Here is a 19,559-nt window from a genome sequence, read left to right as displayed (position 1 = left end):
GCCCTGAATAACCAAAACTCCACTTTCCGTGACAAAATAGTATTATATCTGTATTTCAATCAGGTAAATTCTCTGAGGCCATCAGATGACATTCGGCGCTTCAGCTCTGCCTCGGCACTTTTAATATTCCCTTCTAACTCCACGAGTTCTCGTGCTTTAGATTTTTTGGTGAATGAGGCACACTGTATGATCCGGCCCCTGAAACCACTTTAAGTGCCTCCCAAGCCATGCCCACTGAGGACACTGAGGACCAGTTGGTCTCCATATAAACATTGTTTTCAGCCTTTAACATTTGTTGGAATTCAGGATTTCGCAAAAGGGATACATTAAAGCACCAACTATTTCTCCATATGTGGCTACACCTCTAAATTCACCAGGGCGTGATCTGAGACTAAAATGCTTCCAATTGAGCAATCAACAACAGAAGAAATAAGGTACTTAGATATAAAAAAAAGATCTATTCCAGAGTAAATCTTATGGACTGATAAATTAATGTATAGTCCCTACCAGATGGGTTCAAAAGTCTCCAGATATCTGTAAGACCAAGATTTTTACACATCCTGTGAAGCATCAGTGTTGCTCTAGTGGGCTTGCACACTTTTGCTTCAATATGATCAAGGAGGATCACAAGATTAAAGAGATTAAAAGATTAAAGTCTCCTCCCAATATTATATCATGAGGGGTGCCAGCGGCTTGCAACATCAGGAGTGTTACTCCATAAAACAAAACAAACTCCAGCCACTAGGCACAAAAAGAAACAAAAATGGCACTCAGTTCCTCGAACAGTCAAGTGAATGTTCAGTGAGTTGGTACATCCGGCTGCAACATGGACATCGCTTGTTGGGGACATATAAATATTTTGTGGCCATCCTTAGCATCTATTCTCAATTTGGCCGGGAACATCAGTGCAAAAGCGACCTTCCATTGATGTAAGAGTTTCTTGCATTCCTTGAATCGATCACGTTTCTCTCTTGTCAAATTCATAAAGTCTGGGAACAAGAAAATGCTGTGGTTCTTCCAAAAAAGCCTTCCTTTACTCCTCGCCTCGCGCAACACGAGATCTTTATCGCATGATCTCAGAAATTTGGCCAGAATTGATCGGGGCCTGTCTCCCTCAGCGGACCGCCGAGCCGGAACTCTGTGAGCTCGCTTGATTTCCAGCTTATGACCTGTTATGTCAAGCAGATTCGGAAATAGCCCATCCAAGAATTTCACCATATCCTGACCCTTTTCGGCTTCAGGAATTCCAACGATTCGGATGCTATTCTGCCAGTTGCGGTTCTCCAAGTCCTCCAATTTCTCCCAGATGCGCTCCAAATCCACCTTGGTCACTAGCGGATTAGCAGCTAATTCCCTCTCTGATGACTCCAGATAATTGCTCCATTTCTCGACATCCCCCACTCTTGTGGCCACCTCAGTGAATTTTGTCTCCATGGCAGTGATCGATCGACGTATTACAGCAAGATCCTCCAAGTCAGCAATGACCTTCGTCAGCATCGCTGACATGTTCAACAATTCTCGCAGAATTTCCCTCACTTCTCCGGCTAAATTGCCTCCTGGGCTTGCGGCCTGCTGCTCAGGGGCATCAGCTTGAGCACGTAAGTGTCTTTTAATGTCTCCAGAGCCCGAGGATTTTGAATTCTTTGACATATTGTCTTCCTAGAACAGTTATGGAACAGGGTGTATCGAATCTCACCGGTTTATGACATAAAAAGTATTAAAACTAGCAAAGTGCGCAGAGCTCGCCGTTCACACTTCCGAACCTCGAATGTATCACTTATTTTGTATATCTTCCTGGGTGCCGACATGATTGTGTGATGTCACGCACCTGCATCGCGGCGGAATCTGAGTTTAACATTTCCACATGACTTTCCAAATTGGAATTACGACTTCAAGTGGCATTCCATTGCACTTTTCCTAGTAGGAAGTTGTCAAATCTGACTTTCCGAGTTGAATGGAACGCAGCATTAATACTGTATAGGTGTAAACGTGATCTAAAGCGTTTTGTGATCCAGTCCCTCTAACAACTTTCAGAGATGATCTGAAATGCATGTGTGACCACATTGCGTTTGTAGTGTAAATGCTTATCTGTCCCAGACAAAAGCACTACCTACTCACCAAATGTTGCACCAAAACAAGGGTTTAAAGCTCTTTCACACCAGATGCAGTGTGAAAAAGTGAGACAAATTGCAGACAAATGGCCAATTCTCATTGAAAGCAACGCAAAAACTCTCTTATTGGCTTATTTACACCTTAACAATAATTGTCTCTGATCTATAGTCAATTTTACTCTGGTACAGGAAGTTGGCCTGTCCTTCAGCGATCACAGATAAGAAGAACTAGACCTACTTGACAAGTTTGCAAAACAACTATGGAATCACAGTACAAAAGACAAGCAAGCGAGCCGATCGAAAAATAAACCATATTTTACTGTTTTACTTTGGGGGTTATTGAGGGAAATTTAGACCCTACATATGAAAATCTTAAAATTTCCTTGAGTTAATTCAGTGTTTAGTATCGGTGGGCAAAAACGCTTTCTGCACTTTAGCACCTACAATTGCTCTGGTTTTGGTCAATGCAGTGCCGCCTGTTGTAATCCAAAGCTAAAATTTTATTGGTCGGGCATTTCATCACCACAAATCAATCAACATACTCACCAGTTTTGTCAGCGTGCAAATGTTCGCTCTCAGTGTGAAAGGCTCTTTAGGAATCCATTGTTTCTATTCAAAATCTTTATCACAAGGGCCTTAAAGGAATAGTTCACCCAAAAATGAAAATTCTCTCATTTATTCATGCTCATGCCTTCCCAGATGTGTATGAATTTCTTCTACTGAACTCAAAAGATTTTTAGAAGAATATTTCAGCTTCATACAATGTAGTAGGTCCATATAATGTACAATATCTTCAGAAGCGATATGATAAGAGTAGGTGAAAAATAGACCACAATTTAGGTCCGTTTTTTACTATAAATCTCCACTTGCACTTCCACATTCTTTTTCTTGTGTTTTTGGCGATTCTTATTTTTTTGTACATATTGCCACCTACTGGTCAGGGAGGAGAATTTATAGTAAAAAAAGGACTTAAAAAGGACTTAAAAGGAAATATTTTGATCTGTCTCATCACCTTCCCTTAACGTTTTGACTGTTAAACTACACTTCCCATGATGCACCTTGTTGATCACACACACCTGTTTCCAATCCTCTCTGATCTTTGTTCCCAGCTGTTCCTTGTTATGTCTTAAGTTTCCATTTTTTTATATAGCCCTCATGTTTCCCTTTGTCTGTCAGTTCTTGTTAGTTTGCTTGTTTGTATTTATGTTATTTTAGCCTGCAAATCAAATCAAAATCAAATCACTTTTATTGTCACACAACCATATGCACAAGTGCAACAGTGGGTGAAAGTCTTGGGTGCAGTTCTGAGCAACACAGCAGTCATGACAGTGTTGAGACATATACCAATTTACAATAAACATCAGATTTACACAACACAATTTACATATCTAATATACACATAATTACACAACACAATAATGATATACAATGTACAGTATACAATACACACAATATAGAACACACATAGACATAATATAGAATACACATACAATAAAAATAGTATATAATGTATATATAAAATATACAGTAGGTTGTATTGTACTGTATTGACATTCAGGCTGTCGATTGATAGTCAGTTGCAAGTGTGTTGTTAAGAGAGAGTATAATTTATGACAGTCCGGTGTGAAATAATAAGATTAATAAAGTGCAGTGCTGATGTATGTTGATCATGAGAGATCAAGAGTTCAAAAGTCTGATTGCTTGGGGGAAGAAGCTGTCATGAAGTCGGCTGGTGCAGGTCCTGATGCTGCGATGCCGCCTGCCTGATGGTAGCAGTGAGAGCAGCCCATGGCTCGGGTGGCTGGAATCTCTGATGATCCTCCGAGCTTTTTTCACACACCGCCTGGTATATATGTCCTGGAGGGAGGGAAGCTCACCTCCGATGATGTGTCTGGCAGTTCGCACCACCCTTTGCAGGGCTTTGCAGTTGTGGGCGGTGCTATTGCCATACCAGGCAGTGATGCAGCCAGTCAGGATGCTCTCTACAGTGCTGGTGTAGAACCGTGTGAGGATGTGGTGGTTCATTCCAAACTTCCTCAGCCGTCTCAGAAAGAAGAGGTGCTGATGAGCCTTCTTCACAACGGCCTCAGTGTGGACGGACCATGTGAGTTCCTCTGTGATGTGGACACCGAGGAACTTGAAGCTGTTGACTCTCTCCACTAGTGCTTCATTGATGGTGATGGGGCTGTGTTCTCTGTCTTTTTTCCTGAAGTCCACCACAAGCTCCTTGGTCTTGCTGACGCTTAGGGAGATGTTGTGCTCCTGACACCAGTGTGTCAGAGTGTGCACCTCCTCTCTGTAGGCTGTTTCATCATTGTCAGTGATCAGACCTACCACCGTTGTATCATTAGCAAACTTAATGATGGCATTGGAGCTGTGTGTTGCCACACAGTCATGTGTGTACAGGGAATACAGGAGTGGGCTGAGAACACAGCCCTGCGAGGCTCCAGTGTTGAGGGTCAGTGATGAGGAGATGTTGCTACCCATTCTAACCACCTGGTGTCTGCTTGACAGGAAGTCCAGGAGCCAGCTGCACAGCGAGCTGTTGAAGCCCAGAGCCCGGAGTTTCTCATCAAGCTTGGAGGGCACTATGGTGTTGAATGCTGAGCTGTAGTCTACAAACAGCATTCTCACATAAGTGTTCCTTTTTTCTAGGTGGGAGAGAGCAGTGTGTAGTGTAGGTGCAATGGCATCATCAGTGGAGCGTTTGTTGCCGTATGCAAACTGCAATGGGTCCAGTGAGGGAGGCAACACAGAGCAGATGTAATCTGTGATTAGCCTCTAAAAGCATTTGCTGATGATGGGGGTCAGAGCAACTGGACGGCAGTCATGTAAGCAAGTGAGTTTGGATTAATTTGGTACAGGCACAATGGTGGACATTTTGAAGCATGTGGGGACTACAGACAAGGGGAGGGAAAGGTTGAAAATGTCCGTAAAAACACCAGCCAGTTGGTTTGCGCATGCTCTGATGACGCGGCCCGGAATGCCGTCGGAAGGATCGGGTTACATTTGCTACAGAAACAGAGTGAAATAACCTCTGTAGCTTCGGCCACGAGAGCTCTCTACGCGAGGGTGGTGTTATTTCCCTCGAAACGAGCATAAAAAGTATTAAGCTCATCCGGGAGAGAGGCAGCGGTGTTCACAGCATAGTTTTTATTCCCTTTGTAGTCCGTGATGATATTAATTCCCTGCCACATGCTTCTAGAGTCGGTGGTGTTGAACTGTCCTTCAATCTTGTCCCTGTACTGGCGTTTTGCTGCTCTGATAGTTTTGCGGAGGGTATAACTGGCTTGTTTATGCTCCTCCGCATTCCTGGAATTAAAAGCGGAGGGCCGCGCATTAAGTGCTGCTCAAACATCACTATTAACCCATGGTTTCTGGTTAGGGTAGATGCGTATTGTTTTGGTCAGAACAACGTCCTCTACGCACTTTCTGATGAAACATGTTACGCTATCAGTGTAAACCTCGATGTCGTCATCAGAGGCGGACCAGAACATCTCCCAGTCCGCGTGATCAAAACAGTCTTGTAGTGTGGAATCTGATTGGTCCGACCAGCACTGGATCATTCTGATGGTGGGTGCTTCCTATTTCAGTTTCTGCCTGTAAGCGGGCAGAAGGAGAATGGAAGAGTGGTCTGATTTGCCAAATGGTGGGTGGGTGAGGGATTTGTAGCCATCCTGGAAGGGATATTGAAACTGATATGTTGGTGGTATTTCGGTGCGATTGATTTGAAACTGGCTTTGTTAAAGTCCCCGGTCACAATGAATGCAGCCTCAGGGTGCACGGTTTCCTGCTCACTTATACTCCCATACAGTTCCTTGAGTGCCCGGTCTGTGTCTGCTAGTGGCGGGATGTACACAGCAGTGATAATGACCACTGTGAATTCCCTCGGTAGCCAGAATGGTCAACACAGAAGCATGAGAAATTCCAGATCAGGATAGCAGAAAGACTTGATAGAATGTACGTTCCTCTGATTACACCAGGATTTGTTGATCATAAAACATACACCACCACCTCTGCTTTTACCGGAGTGGTCTTTCACTCTGTCCACTCGGTGCATGGAGAACCCCTCGGGTTCTATGGCTGAATCTGGAATCTCCGCAGACATCCAAGTTTCTGTAAAGCAGATAATGCAGCAGTCCCTTGTCTCTCGTTGGAAAGAGATCCACGCTCTCAGCTCGCAGAGCTTGTTGTCCAGAGACTGAACATTTGCCAGTAGAATACTGGGTAGCGGGGGTCGATTTGCGCGACGTCTTACTCTGATGAGAACGCCGGCTCTATTTCCCCTTTTCCTTCTGCGTTTCCGTGGCCGGGCAGCCCATACAAAGGGCTCAGCTGGCGTGTTTGTAAACAGCGGGTCGGCATTGAGGAATTGGAAATCCACTTTTTGGTGTGCAATTGCAGAACCAATGTCCAAAAGTGTTTGTCTATCATATTTAATAAGGCAGACAACATCCAAGACAAAAAACATAAGAACTGTAAACAAAACAAACAAAAAACTGCAATGTTGTGTCGGAGCTTGCAATGCAGCAGCCATACTCGGCGCCATCTTGAGTCCAAACTGCTGTTATGTTTGTTTTCCCTTTTGCCCCAGTGTTTTAGTTTCATCTTAGTTCCTTAATAAATAGTTTCTGCAGTTGGATCCACACTCTCTCGTCTCGTCCTTCCCAGTTTCATAACAGTTTCTCACGAGGAATGTTCGAGACTAGTCGACTAAATGGTTCTGATGCTGCTAGTCAACACTGGAAGTACTAGTCAGTTAATATTTTTCCCCATTAAAGTGTTCAACATTTTTACACATTTATATTTGGCTTTATATTTTTACAGAGGCTGCACTTATATGACTGTCATATTAATGTTACACATTTTAAATATAATTAATAATACAAATATTATTTTAAAAAAGAGGATATCTGGAGCAGATACAAAGTTTCATTTCACTGCAGGCCTGCGTATGCTTCTTCCCTCTCTCACTCACGGCGAGTGCAAAAAAATGTCCTCTCACTAGACCAGCAAAGTAGCTATGAAATCACTTCGGTGGTGGTGCAGGAAATGGATTTCTGAAACGTTGGCTTGAAAGTCAGATGTTTTCACATTTGAGTCTTCTTTAAATCTGTGCGTGCTTGTAAATTATTTCAGTTGTAGTTTATTTTTTTTACATTGTAACTGTTATTGGTTAACAGTCATATTAGATCAGTGGCTAATGCACAACTGCATATTGTGAAATATGCGCAACTTTTCAGCACTTTTTTTTCTCTCTTAGATTATTAACAGACTTACCTGTTAATTATTTTTAACCATGTCCTGACTGTTTTAAAATGTCAAGTAACTTTTACTTGGTGAATTCTGTTTAGAACAGGCTATTAGGGTTGCGGTGTTGGTCCTGCACTATTCATTCAATTGTTTTCAATAAATAAAGTTCTATATTGATTGTACAATGATGATAATGCAAGGCGAGCACGTCGCAGATTAATCCACCTTTTCAGCTGAATTTAGCATCGGATTTAAAGTATTTTAAATGGGTCGCATAAACACAAATTTTAGACTGTTTTCTGAAGGTTGGTTTCTTTTTAGACTAGTCGACTCCAAAAAAATTTATTTAAACGTCAGTGAAATTAGTCGATCCACACATCCCTATTTCTCACCCACTCCTATCATATTGCTTCTGAAGACATGGATTTAACCACTGGAGTTGTATGGATTACTTTTAGTTGCCTTTATGTGCTTTTTGGAGCTTTTGGGATGGGATAGCATGAGGGTGAATTAATGATGAAAGAATTTTCATTTTTGGGTGAACTATCCATTTAAAGCTGTTCCTCTTATCTGCCTCATTTAAAAATATCCTTATTTTTCCCTCTGCTTATCATTTGAAAGCCAAACATCAAAATAGCCGCAGAATCTGTATAATGTAGGCTTTTTATGTCAGGCATCTGTGATCATGGAAAGGAATGGTGTGTTTTTGATAAAATTGTATGCATGGGTGGAGAACCCTCTAGAAGCACTTTGGTTCTTCCCTATTTTTAAACTGTTCTTCAAAGTATACCACCTGCAAATAAATCTTTTGTGTGCAGATACCTCAACAGGTGAATTTAAAACTTATTATATAAATAAATAATACATCTTTCAAACTGCAGTTCACTTTTATCAGGATTCTCTTTATCTCCCTCTTTTTCACAGACAGTATCAGATCTGGCTCATGTGTCGTGTAAGTGTCATGGTGTGTCCGGCTCCTGCAGTCTGAAAACATGCTGGTTACAGCTTGCAGATTTCCGTAAGGTGGGCGACGCTCTGAAGGAGAAATATGACAGCGCCGCTGCCATGAAGCTCAACAGTCGCGGAAAACTCGTTCAACTTCACTCCAAATTTAACCCTCCCACCAGTCATGACCTGGTGTACATTGACCCCAGTCCAGACTACTGCGTAGGGAACAAGACCACTGGCTCACTAGGAACTCAAGGTCGCCTCTGTAACAAGACGTCCGAGGGCATGGACGGGTGTGCGCTCATGTGCTGCGGTCGTGGTTACGATCAGTACAAGGCGCAGCTGGTGGAGCGCTGTCACTGCAAGTTCCACTGGTGCTGCTACGTCAAATGCAAGCGGTGCACGCGCATCGTCGACCAGTTTGTGTGCAAGTAGTGTCCAGCGATTGACAAGAGGAGAAAAGTGAAATACATTATTTATAGAGTTGAAAACATTATGGAAAAGACTTATTGTTATCCTTCTACCAGTTCATCAAAGGAAACTATATCATTATATATTTATTTTCTGAGATTGTTCGTTTTGCATATAAGAGAGGATTTGAATTGAAAATTACTCAAATACCGAGTTGTGCAGTCTTGGTAGTATCCATATAGAGTTTATACATTAAGTTTGGCCTGATTCCTTAAGTTTCCTTCACGTGAGGAACCATGCTGAGATTCAACCAATTTTTTACATTTGAAAACAGTGATAAATAGTTTCTATGCTATTAGCACATGTTTGTTCAATGGAATTTCATTGCTCTCATTTTATTTGACTTTACACTGATTTATTTTTTTATTTTCTACAGATTGATCTTAAGGAGATGGTTCACCCCAAAATGAAAATTCTGTCATTATTTAAACCTGGTCTCATAGTGAAAACGTGACTCTATATACAAAATTTGTTATGTGTCTTCAGGTGCAATTCCCTCCAATTTTCAGGAGAAATGAACACTAGAGGCACTACAACAACTGTGTGTTTTATTCACTTTCACTCAAATCATGACTTTTATGGCTGATTATGACTTTATAAACTTATTTTTCTCTCTTTTACTCAGACCCACTTTTACTCTAATGCATCTTTTGAAAACAATACATTTTAATGCTTGTATTACAGACCCACCTACATATATACACTTATTCCAAGCTGATTAGTTAGCATGGTAGCTCACCTCATAGAGTGTTGGCCTTTGAGTCAGAGGACCACTGGTTCAAGTCCAGCCATAAACTCAAGCTGGACTATGATGCGATAGAGTCATAGAAGCGACATGAAATGGTTGCTTCAGAAAATGTGCTTTTCATTTTGCTTCTGCATTTTAAAACACTAATGGTTAGGTTTAGACATTGATTAGGTAAGGATGTATTTTTAACATCTCATTTATATTTTAAAACACTATTGGTTAGGTCCAGGCAAAAGTTTTAGGTTAGGGAGGTATGTTTTAATCATTAAAACATCCATCTAAAATTCACCTTAAATCCTTGTCTGAATACAACACCTTTTTACTCGCTTTTGACGCTCCCAGCTGAAAATTTCACTGGAAAACTGCAGGCAACGTGTTATACAGCACGTAAATTTTGAATTTCAAAAATGTTGTCATGATCACGTAAATTTCATGAGATCAGGCTGCATTATTTACTCACCTTCATGTTGCTTCAGACCTGTATGCTGTAATGCCGTATTCCATTCAACTCGAAAAGTCAGAATTTCCAACTTCCTACTCGAAGAAATGTGCAACAGAATGTCACTTAAAGTTAGACATCCAACTTGGAAACTCGTGTGGAAATCATCAACTCCAATTTCGCAGATGTCTTTGCTGACAGTCGAAAAACCGGAGAGTTGCTGTTTTGTTTGCTTATATGTCATCTTCCAAGCCTCTCACAATTGAATGCCTTTTTAGTTGGAGATCGAAGATATCAAGTTGAAATATTCCACATGGACATTGAATAGAACATTGCATTATTTGTTTACATGGAACAAAAGTCATAACACACGCAAGCACCATTTTTTTAACCTGTTTTGGCATCAGTTACCGATGACACAGCATTTTTAATTGTGGGCTAGACATGAGCATCTTATGGTCTGTGTTCAGGAGACTTGGAATATAGTGCACAAGTTTTCTGGACTACTTTGTGATGCTTTTTATAATGCTCATGATTTTTTTTGTCCTTTTTGGCGCTTGACAGAAGTAGTCACTATGAATCGTTGTTGTATGGAAAACAGCTGTGCAAAGATTCTGTAACAATTCTCAGCCTAACAGCGTATAGGTTTGGAATGAAACAGATGAGTTATGCTTTTATGTTGTTCTAAATCTATATGCTGTTATGTTGATAATTTTTGTTTTTTAATGACAGAATTTTCATTTCTCGGTGAACTTCTATACTTTTTTTTTTTTTTTTTTAGGTTTTGATTTAATTTACAGGATGAGCCCTGATAGCACATGTACATCATCTAGACATCTATTTGATGTCTGTGTTTACATCTGGAAGACATATTTTTTTACGATGTTTGCACATCTTCAATACGTCTATATAAGACCTTTCCTCTCGGATGTCAATAAGACATTCAGCAGATGTCTTTGAGACGTTTATGATTTAGAATGTTGTTAATTCTGATCTTTTTAAGATGTTTAGCAGATGTAAATTAGATATTGATTCTTTCCAGATGAAAATATCTAAAACAGACATCTCAAAGATGTATGTGTGCTATCTGGGAGTGCACCTTGTCATCATTTCTTCATGTTGATCCACTAATTCACTGGATAACAATGATCAGATACCACTAAAAATCCTTAAAATTAATTTAAGTTCAATTGTAGCAATGCAATAAGGTTCAGAAAATATGTGTTATCACTTCCTCAGTAGCACTGCATTTGCTCAGATTGCCGTACTGTAGGTTAAACAACAGTGCCATAATATTTGGACAGCTGAAGTTGCCATGTGTTCTTCGATTGTACAGAAATGAAATTGTTTAAAATAATTTAGCTTATATGAAGTGCCTGTGTTTGACAAACTCTGATAAACTGATTCTTAATTACAGCCCAAGCAAGTCTTAAATAAATACATAAAAAATCTGTATTGTTTTTACATCAGTAACTGAGTTCACACATTGTTTTATTTCCTTTTATTCACAAACATCGTTATTTGCTTGTATTCTTCTTAAAAACCTTTACTGAAATGGCAGAAAAGGATTACTTGTATTTAATTTCAAATTCAGATGTGTTTGCACAGCTAGAAATACTCTGTTTATGCGGCATTTTATGTTCTTCTGTGTATTGGAAATATTCAGAAACAATATTTTTTTTATAAACTATAAATAAAACTTAAAAGAAAAACAGTTGCGAGATTTTGGCATTTTATGGCATACTCATGACTACCAAAGCTCACTGACAACATCACTTGTACACAAAAGATTACAGAGGGTATTTGTTTCAGTAAATTTAAATTGCAAACACTCCCAGTATCAAGGAGCCCTTATTCTTGTAGCCAACAGTCTTTATAAAGTCTGTCAGTAAAGATACCTGCAGCCATTACATCTGATGTGTATGTTCTAGATATAATAGTGTTAGTTCTCTCTGTGTCTTAGTGCCATGTTTATAAAGCAAATCCATATCATCCATCCAGACCATACATTTTAGGATCTATTAACCCATTAATTTTCTTAAGATACTCTAGAGATGCTACAAACAGTGCCTTTAACCACCAGTTTTTGTAAAGATGTTAGGTCATTTTTAGTTTAATTTCAGCTTATATTTCACTTAAGCATCTTATCTTCATGTCAGGATTTTATGTAAACCCTCTTGAGTCTAAATTAAGCACTAATATCTGTAAAACCGATCTTCTTGCACATGATAAGAGCTTCAAAGCATAAATCTTTGCGGGATTTTTATGTAAGATGGCTATCAGCTGAAAGGAACAGAGAACGTCCTTGTTACTTTTGTAACCTCCATTCCCTGATGGAGGGAACGAGACGTTGTGTCAATGTAGTGACACTAGGGGTCACTCTTGGGAGCCCCAAAAACCTCTGCCTTTTTAAAAAAGGCCAATGGGAATTGGCAAGTGGAATTTGCATGCCACTCCCCCGGACATACGGATATAAAAAGAGCTGGTATGCAACCACTCAGGTTTTGTGCTGAGGAGCCGAGACAAGGTCCCGGCCATTTCAGCGGGTAGTTCAGTGCTGTGGCAAGAGGGACACAACGTCTCGTTCCCTCCATCGGGGAACGGAGGTTACAAAAGTAACCAGGATGTTCCCTATCTGTCACTCACTCGACGTTGTGTCAATGTAGTGACACTAGGGGTCCCTATACAAAACACCACAACTAGCTGAACTGTGTTATGTGGACTGGTTATGTGGTGCCTCGTAGCCAGCGCACCAGGCCGTCACATAACCTCCCCTAACGCTCTTATGACCGTAGAACGGTCCTTCGGGAACAAGTCAACTGCCCAACAAATAGGGACAGGCTAGTCCAGCCGTGGCCTCTTTTCCTCTTTTTTCTCCCCAAAAAGAGTGGAGTGGGGGGGGGGTCACTCCCAAGGGAGTGGAAATACGTCACATGGTCTTACCGAGTCTTGTCGGAAGTATGTCATGTGGAGAAGTCCCATGGTAGGGCCTACCCGAGGGGGGAGGAGTTTCTACAAACATGGTGACTGGGGCAGAGGGGCCTCAGACGTAGTTTACCAACAGAGAAACTATTTTGCAGAAGATATCACATGGGGTCACCTACGGGGAACCACCACTTATGGAGCACCTACAGGGCCTAATTAGCACACGTACTGGGCCAGCAGCGAGTTTCTCCACAAACTCGTCTGCCACAGAGCTAAGGAGGAAAGTCATCCAGGGATCACAACTTGTGAACACGACTGGGAGTCAAAAGCGTACATCTTCACCTCATGGGAGGGGAAAGGCTCTATGCGCAAGCAGTACACCCGGCCAGCTGTCCCAGAACTTACCTGTTCAGACCTGACAACACACGGGATGAAACCGGCACAACTCGGAGATTATAGAACCTTGCAAAGGTGATGGGTGTTGCCCAACCCGCTGCTCTGCAGATGTCTACCAAAGAGGTGCCACTGGTCAGGGCCCAGGAGGCCGCTACACTCCTAGTAGAGTGGGCTCATAGCCCCATGGGGGGTGGCACGTCCTGGGTGTGATATGCCATCATGATGGCATCAACGACCCGGTGGGTGATCCTCTGTTTGGAGACAGCGCTTCCTTTCCGCTGTCCACCAAAGCAGACAAAGAGCTGCTCGGAGCTTCTAAAGCTCTGCATGCGATCCAAATAGATACGTAAAGCACGCACCTGACACAGCAACACCAAGGCTGGGTCTGCCTCCTCCTGGGGCAACGCTTGCAGGTTCACCACCTGATCCCTAAACGGGGTCGTGGGAACCTTGGGCACATAGCCCGGTCGGGGTCTCAGGATCACATGAGAGTAACCCGGACTGAACTCCAGGCACAATTCGCTGACAGAGAACGCCTGCAGGTCCCCTACCCTCTTGATGGAAGTGAGTGCAGTCAGGAGGGCAGTCTTCAAAGAGAGTGCCTTAAGCTCAACTGACTCCAGAGGCTCAAAGGGAGTACCCTGTAGACTACAGAGAGGTCCCACGAGAGCATGAGGCGCGGTCTGGAGGAATTCAACCTCCTAGCGCCTCTCAGGAACCTGATGATCAAGTTGTGCTTCCCCAAATACTTATCATCCACTGCCTTGTGATGTGCCGAAATGGTGGCTACATACACCTTCAAGCACCGATCCGACTGCGCATCTCTGGGGGTCTTTGCATTGGGAAGAACTCCACTTAGCGTACAGACACCACTTCAAGGCATACAGGCGCCTCATAGAGGGAGCCCTAGCCTGAGTGATCATGTCTACCACCACGGGTGGTAGGCCACTTAGGTCTTCCACGTCCCATCCAAGGGCAAGATGTGGAGATTCCAGAGGTTTGGTCCCGTCTCTGAGAAAGAAGGTCCTTCCTCAGGGGAATTCGCTGGGGGGGCCTGTCACGAGGAGCGTGAGATCCGAGAACCATGTCTGGGTGGGCCAGTAGGGTGCTACTAGGACGATCTGCTCCTCGTCCTCCCTGACCTCCCACAGGGTCTGTGCAAGTAGGCTCACTGGGGGAAACGTGTATTTGCGTAGTCCAGGGGGCCAGCCGTGTGCCAGCGCGTCTATACCGAGGGGTGCCTCGGTCAGGGCGTACCAAAGTGGGCAGTGGGGGATTCCCGGGAAGCAAACAGGTCTACCTGTGCTTGACTGAATCGATTCCAAATCAGCTGGACCACCTGGGGTTGGAGTCTCCATTCTCCCCTGAGCGTAACAGGTCATGACAGCGCGTCCACTGTGGTGTTGAAGTAACCCGGGATGTGAGTGGTTTGTAGTGACTTGAGGTGCTGCTGACTCCAGAGGAGGAGACGGCAGGCGAGTTGTGACATGCAACGGGAGTGTAGACTGCCTTGACGGTTGATGTACGCTACCGTCGCCGTGTTGTCTGTCCGGACCAACACGTGCTTGCCCTGGATCAACGGCCGGAACCTCCGCATGGTGAGCAGTACTGCCAACAACTTGAGGCAGTTGATGTGCCAACGCAGCCACGGGCCAGTCCAGGAGCCGGCGGCTGTGAGCCCGTTGCATACGGCACCCCAGCCCATCTTGGAGGCGTCCGTCATAACCACCTGCTCTAGGGGAACCCCTGCCCATAGAAATGTAAGGTCGGTTCAAGGGCTGAAGAGGCGGCGACAGATCAGCGTGATGACCACGTGATGTGTCCCGCGGTGCCATGCCCAACTCAGGACTCGAGTCTGAAGCCAGTGCTGAAGTGGTCTCATATGCATCAACCCGAGCGGTGTGGCAACCGCTAAGGATGCCTTATGCCCCAGGAGCCTCTGAAAAAGTTTCAGTGGAACTACTGTCTTCTGTCTGAATGCCTTCAGACAGTTCAGCACCGACTGTGCGTGCTTGTTCGTTAGGCGAACTGTCATCGAGACCAAGTCCAACTCCAAGCCAAGAAAAGTGATGCTCTGAACCAGAGAGAGCTTGCTCTTTTCCCAGTTGACCCGAAGCCCCAGTCTGCTGAGGTGCGTGAGCACCAGGTCCCTGTGCGCACACAACACATCCCGAGAGTGAGCTAGGATTAGCCAGTCGTCGAGATAATTGAGGATGCAGATGCCCACTTCCCTTAGCGGGGCAAGGGCTGCCTCTGCGACCTTCGTGAAGACACGAGGGACAAGGACAGGCTGAAGGGGAGGACTTTGTACTGGTATGCCTGGCCCTGGAAAGCAAACTGCAGGAAGGGTCTGTGTCGAGGCAAGACTGAGACGTGGAAGTACGCGTCCTTCAAGTCTACTGCCGCGAACCAATCTTGATGCCGGATGCTCGCTAAAATGTGTTTAAGCGTCAGCATCTTGAATGGGAGTCTGTGCAAGGCCCGGTTCAGTACTCGCAGGTCCAAGATTGGCCACAACCCACCGCATTGATGAAGTAGGGGCTGTAAAACCCCTTCTTCATCTCGGAGGGACAGGCTCTATCGCACCCTTCCGTAGAAGGGTAGCGATCTCCGCATGCAAGATAGTGGTGTTATCACCCTTCACCGAGGTGAAGCGGATGCTGCTGAACCTGGGTGGGCGCCTGGCAAACTGAATTGCGAAGCCAAGTCGGATGGTCCGGGTCAGCCATCGCGATGGGTTGGAAAGCGCGAGCCACGCGTCCAAACACCTGGTGAGGGGGACCAAGGGGATAATCACGTCAGACATACCGGCGGGTGGGGCCTCGTGGCGGGGCGGAGCCTGAGGCGCCACATCGAGGGGTCTCGAACGCCGTGGCCGTGCTGAGTCCAGAGACATCGAAGAACTTACCTGGCTCCTGATGCCCACCATAAAATTGGTCGAGGAGGGGGGAGGAGGAACATCGTCCCCACAGTCCATTGGAACCAACCCGGTGTGGGCATGTTTGTGCCACAGCTGGGCATGCAGGGGTGGGGGGTCCGCCACTGGAGTGCCAAACCTGCCAAAATGGGACGGTGGACGGTGGTCGTGACAACGGCCATGCACACCTGACATGTGACCCAGAGAACAAGTAAACCACTATTTTGTTGAAGTTCTGGGTATTGCAGCCTCTTGGGCATGCGGCGAAAGATGAAACAAAAGATTCTCCTCCCGGCCCTCCAACGGGGGACGGAGTGGTCTGTTTTACCAGCTCCATAGAAGTGGGTCTCCTCATCCCTGGGTCGCCCATCTCAGGGGCACTTCGAAGCCTTCCTAGGGTTCTTGGCGGCCGGCCATGAGAGGGTGGCATCTGCTTCCTGCGGTGGGCTTCATGGCGGAGCCGGTGCTGTTGCTGCAGGAGGACGCCCTTGGTGACGAGCAGACAGGGTGCAGGGTCTTGAGCCTCACCGGGGCAGGATGTGCTGAATGGCCTCCATCTGCTGCTTCACTGCCGAGAACTGCTGGGCAAAGTCCTCCACGGTGTCGCTGAATAGGCAAACCTGGGAGATGGGGGCGTCAAGGAACCATATCTTGTCAGCCTCTCTCATGTCGACCAGGTTGGCATGAGAGAGGCTGACAAGCCATTCCTGGACCACCAGGGTGGACATCGCCAGCCCGAGAGACCGCGCCGTGACCTTCGTCGCCCGGAGAGTGAGGTCGGTCGCCGAGCACAGTTCCTGCATCAATCCCGGGTCAGAACTACCCTCGTGCAGCTCTTTTAGTGCCTTGGCTTGGTGTACCTGCAGGAGAGCCATGGCGTGCAGGGCGGAGGTGGCTTGTTCAGCGGCACCATATGCCTTAGCTGTCAGAGACGACGTAAACCTACAGGCCCTGGACGGGAGCCTGTGGCGCTCTTTAGGCACAAGTGCACCGCCCCACCATCGAGGGTAGTGAGAGCGGGGGACCTGAAATATTGGGACTGGGTAGTAAAAGGTGCCCCCCACAATCTTGTCAGATCCTCGTGCACTTCTGGGAAGAAAGGAACTGGGGCGCGGCCGTGAGCGGCACTCTCGGCTCAGGAACCAATCATCGAGCCACGAGGGTTCAGGGGAGAGTGGAGGGTTCCACTCTAGCCCGACGCTCGTGGCTGCCCGGGAAAGCATGTCCCTCATCTCCGCGTCAGCCTGAGACTGGGCAACCACACATGAAGGGGGAAGCCCAGCCAAAGCCTCCAAGTAAGAGTGGATGAGCCCGCTCTCCGATGCTGCGCTCGATAGCTTATCATTTTCCCGGGCCCCAAATAAGAGGTCGAACTCGCCCGACCGGGGGTAAGCGAGCGTGCTGAGGAATGGGGGATCCGTGGGGGGTTACCCGGCGGAGGTGGTCCCATTGGAGTCCCCAAATCGCCCCCAGTGCTAACCGACACGGCCTCATACCCGTAGGTAGAAGGACCGAGGTGGGGAGCCGCTTCTTACGAAGGCAAGCCGTGACCGCAACGTTGCTATGGTCATGTTCTCGCAATGAGGACAAGACCATCCACGAACGAAGTATCCGTGTGGGCAGCGCCCAGACACGTAAGACTGTGATCGTGGCCGTCAGAAGCGGAGAGATAACGACCACAACCAGGAATAACACACAAACGGAAAAGCATCTTTAAAAAGATGTTCTGTGTGTGCTGCTCTTTTAGAATTGAAAATATACTCTTTTATTAGAATATACTCTTTTCTTTGTTCTACTGAAGCGCCCAGGGGCGTTCTCTGCACTCCACGGGTGCAGAGGGTGAGAAGCCACTGAAATGTGCCGTAAATCCAGCAGTTTGAGGTGAACGGTAGAGAGAATTGAATTCAGTGCACTGAATGCAACCGCTCGGCTCAGAAGAGAAAATCTGAATGAGTGGTTGCATACCAGCTCCTTTTATATCTGTATATCCGGGGGAGTGGCATGCAAATTCCACTCGCCAATTACTATTGGCCTTTTTTTCAAAAAGCAGGAGGTGTTTAGGGGCTCCCAAGAGTGACCCCTACTGTCACTACATTGACACAACATCGAGTGAGTGACAGATAGGAAACTAATGTGATGGGTAAACAGAAAAGCATACACTCTGAATATCTGATGTCTCATCACCACAAAAAAAGGTAATTTCTCAATCAAAGATTCTTTAGGACATTCAATTCAACTGGGGTCAGTAAAGAGGCCAGGCACAGTCCTGAAATATTGCAGAATTTTCCATTCATCTCTTTATCCATTATGCAGGTCTTCAGCTGCACAATTGTACAGGGCCTTCGTTGCTGTATTGTGTGCTTCATAATGTGCCACACATTCTCAATTGGAGACAGGTCTGGTCTATGGGCAGGCCAATCAAGCATCAGCATTCGTCTGTAATGAATAACATGGTATGGGCTCCGGAATACTTCTGTAAACCTTTGTCAGTCAACACCATTGACAGCTGCATCCACAAATGCAAGTTAAGGCTTTACTATTTAAAGCAGAAGCTATACATCAACACTGTCCTGAAGCGCTGCCAACTTCTTTGTTCAACTTTCCATCTCAGATGAGACCAAGCCCAGTGGAATCATGTTTTGTGGTCTGACGAGTCCACATTTAAAAAAATAAAATAAAATAAAACAGCCATCTTGTTCTCCGGGCCAAAGAGGAAAAGAACCATACAAGCTGTTATCAGTGTCAGGTCCAAAAGCAGTGTCTGTCATGGTACAGGTGTGTGTCAGTACCGATGGCATGGGTAACTTGCACATCTGTGAGGGCACCATTAATGCAGAAAGACATTTAGAAATTTTGGAGCACCATATGCTGCCATCCAGATGCCATCATTTCCAGGGACGTCCCAGCATTTTCCAGCAGGACAACATCAAACAACATACTACTTTGAGTTTTGGTTCCGTTCAGTCCCGTGTTAATCCGCAATCTTTTTTCAGTTTAGTTCCATGTGGTTTGTGTAGTTCATTATATGTTGTTTTAATATTGGTTTCACGCATGCAAAGATACTGTATGTAATCATTCATGTGACTGCGTGTACCATACCGAAGGCCCTGTATCCGTTCAGTTCGGCAAAGATACATGTACCATTGCAGCCCTAGGTGATATACATTGAAAAATAGCTGGATCAGTTCTAGCCTAAGCAGTCAGTTTTTGATCTTGTGGCTGTTGCAGAGGCAGATGGCCTCAGGAAAGAAGCTGCCATGGTGATTAGAGGTCCTTGGGCATATGGACTTCCATCGTCTACCAGAGGGGAGTAAGGTAAGGAGATGATGCCCAGGATGTGACGTGTCAGAA

The 19,559-nt window shown here is 45.2% G+C and overlaps 1 protein-coding gene across 1 annotated transcript in view; it reads left to right on the top strand.

The window, feature by feature from the left end:
- wnt5a (wingless-type MMTV integration site family, member 5a) overlaps positions 1-11,652 on the top strand; it is a 71,179-nt gene extending 59,527 nt beyond the window's left edge. Inside the window, exon 5 of the mRNA XM_051670175.1 lies at positions 8,289-11,652. Within this exon, the coding sequence (XP_051526135.1) occupies positions 8,289-8,747 (459 nt within the window). The 3' untranslated portion in view covers positions 8,748-11,652. The remainder of the gene's footprint in view (positions 1-8,288) is intronic.
- Positions 11,653-19,559: the final 7,907 nt, after the last annotated feature.

This window comes from Myxocyprinus asiaticus, chromosome 33 (assembly GCF_019703515.2).
Source record: "Myxocyprinus asiaticus isolate MX2 ecotype Aquarium Trade chromosome 33, UBuf_Myxa_2, whole genome shotgun sequence".
Taxonomy (NCBI): domain Eukaryota; kingdom Metazoa; phylum Chordata; class Actinopteri; order Cypriniformes; family Catostomidae; genus Myxocyprinus; species Myxocyprinus asiaticus.
This window is presented reverse-complemented; position numbering and strand designations above follow the sequence as displayed.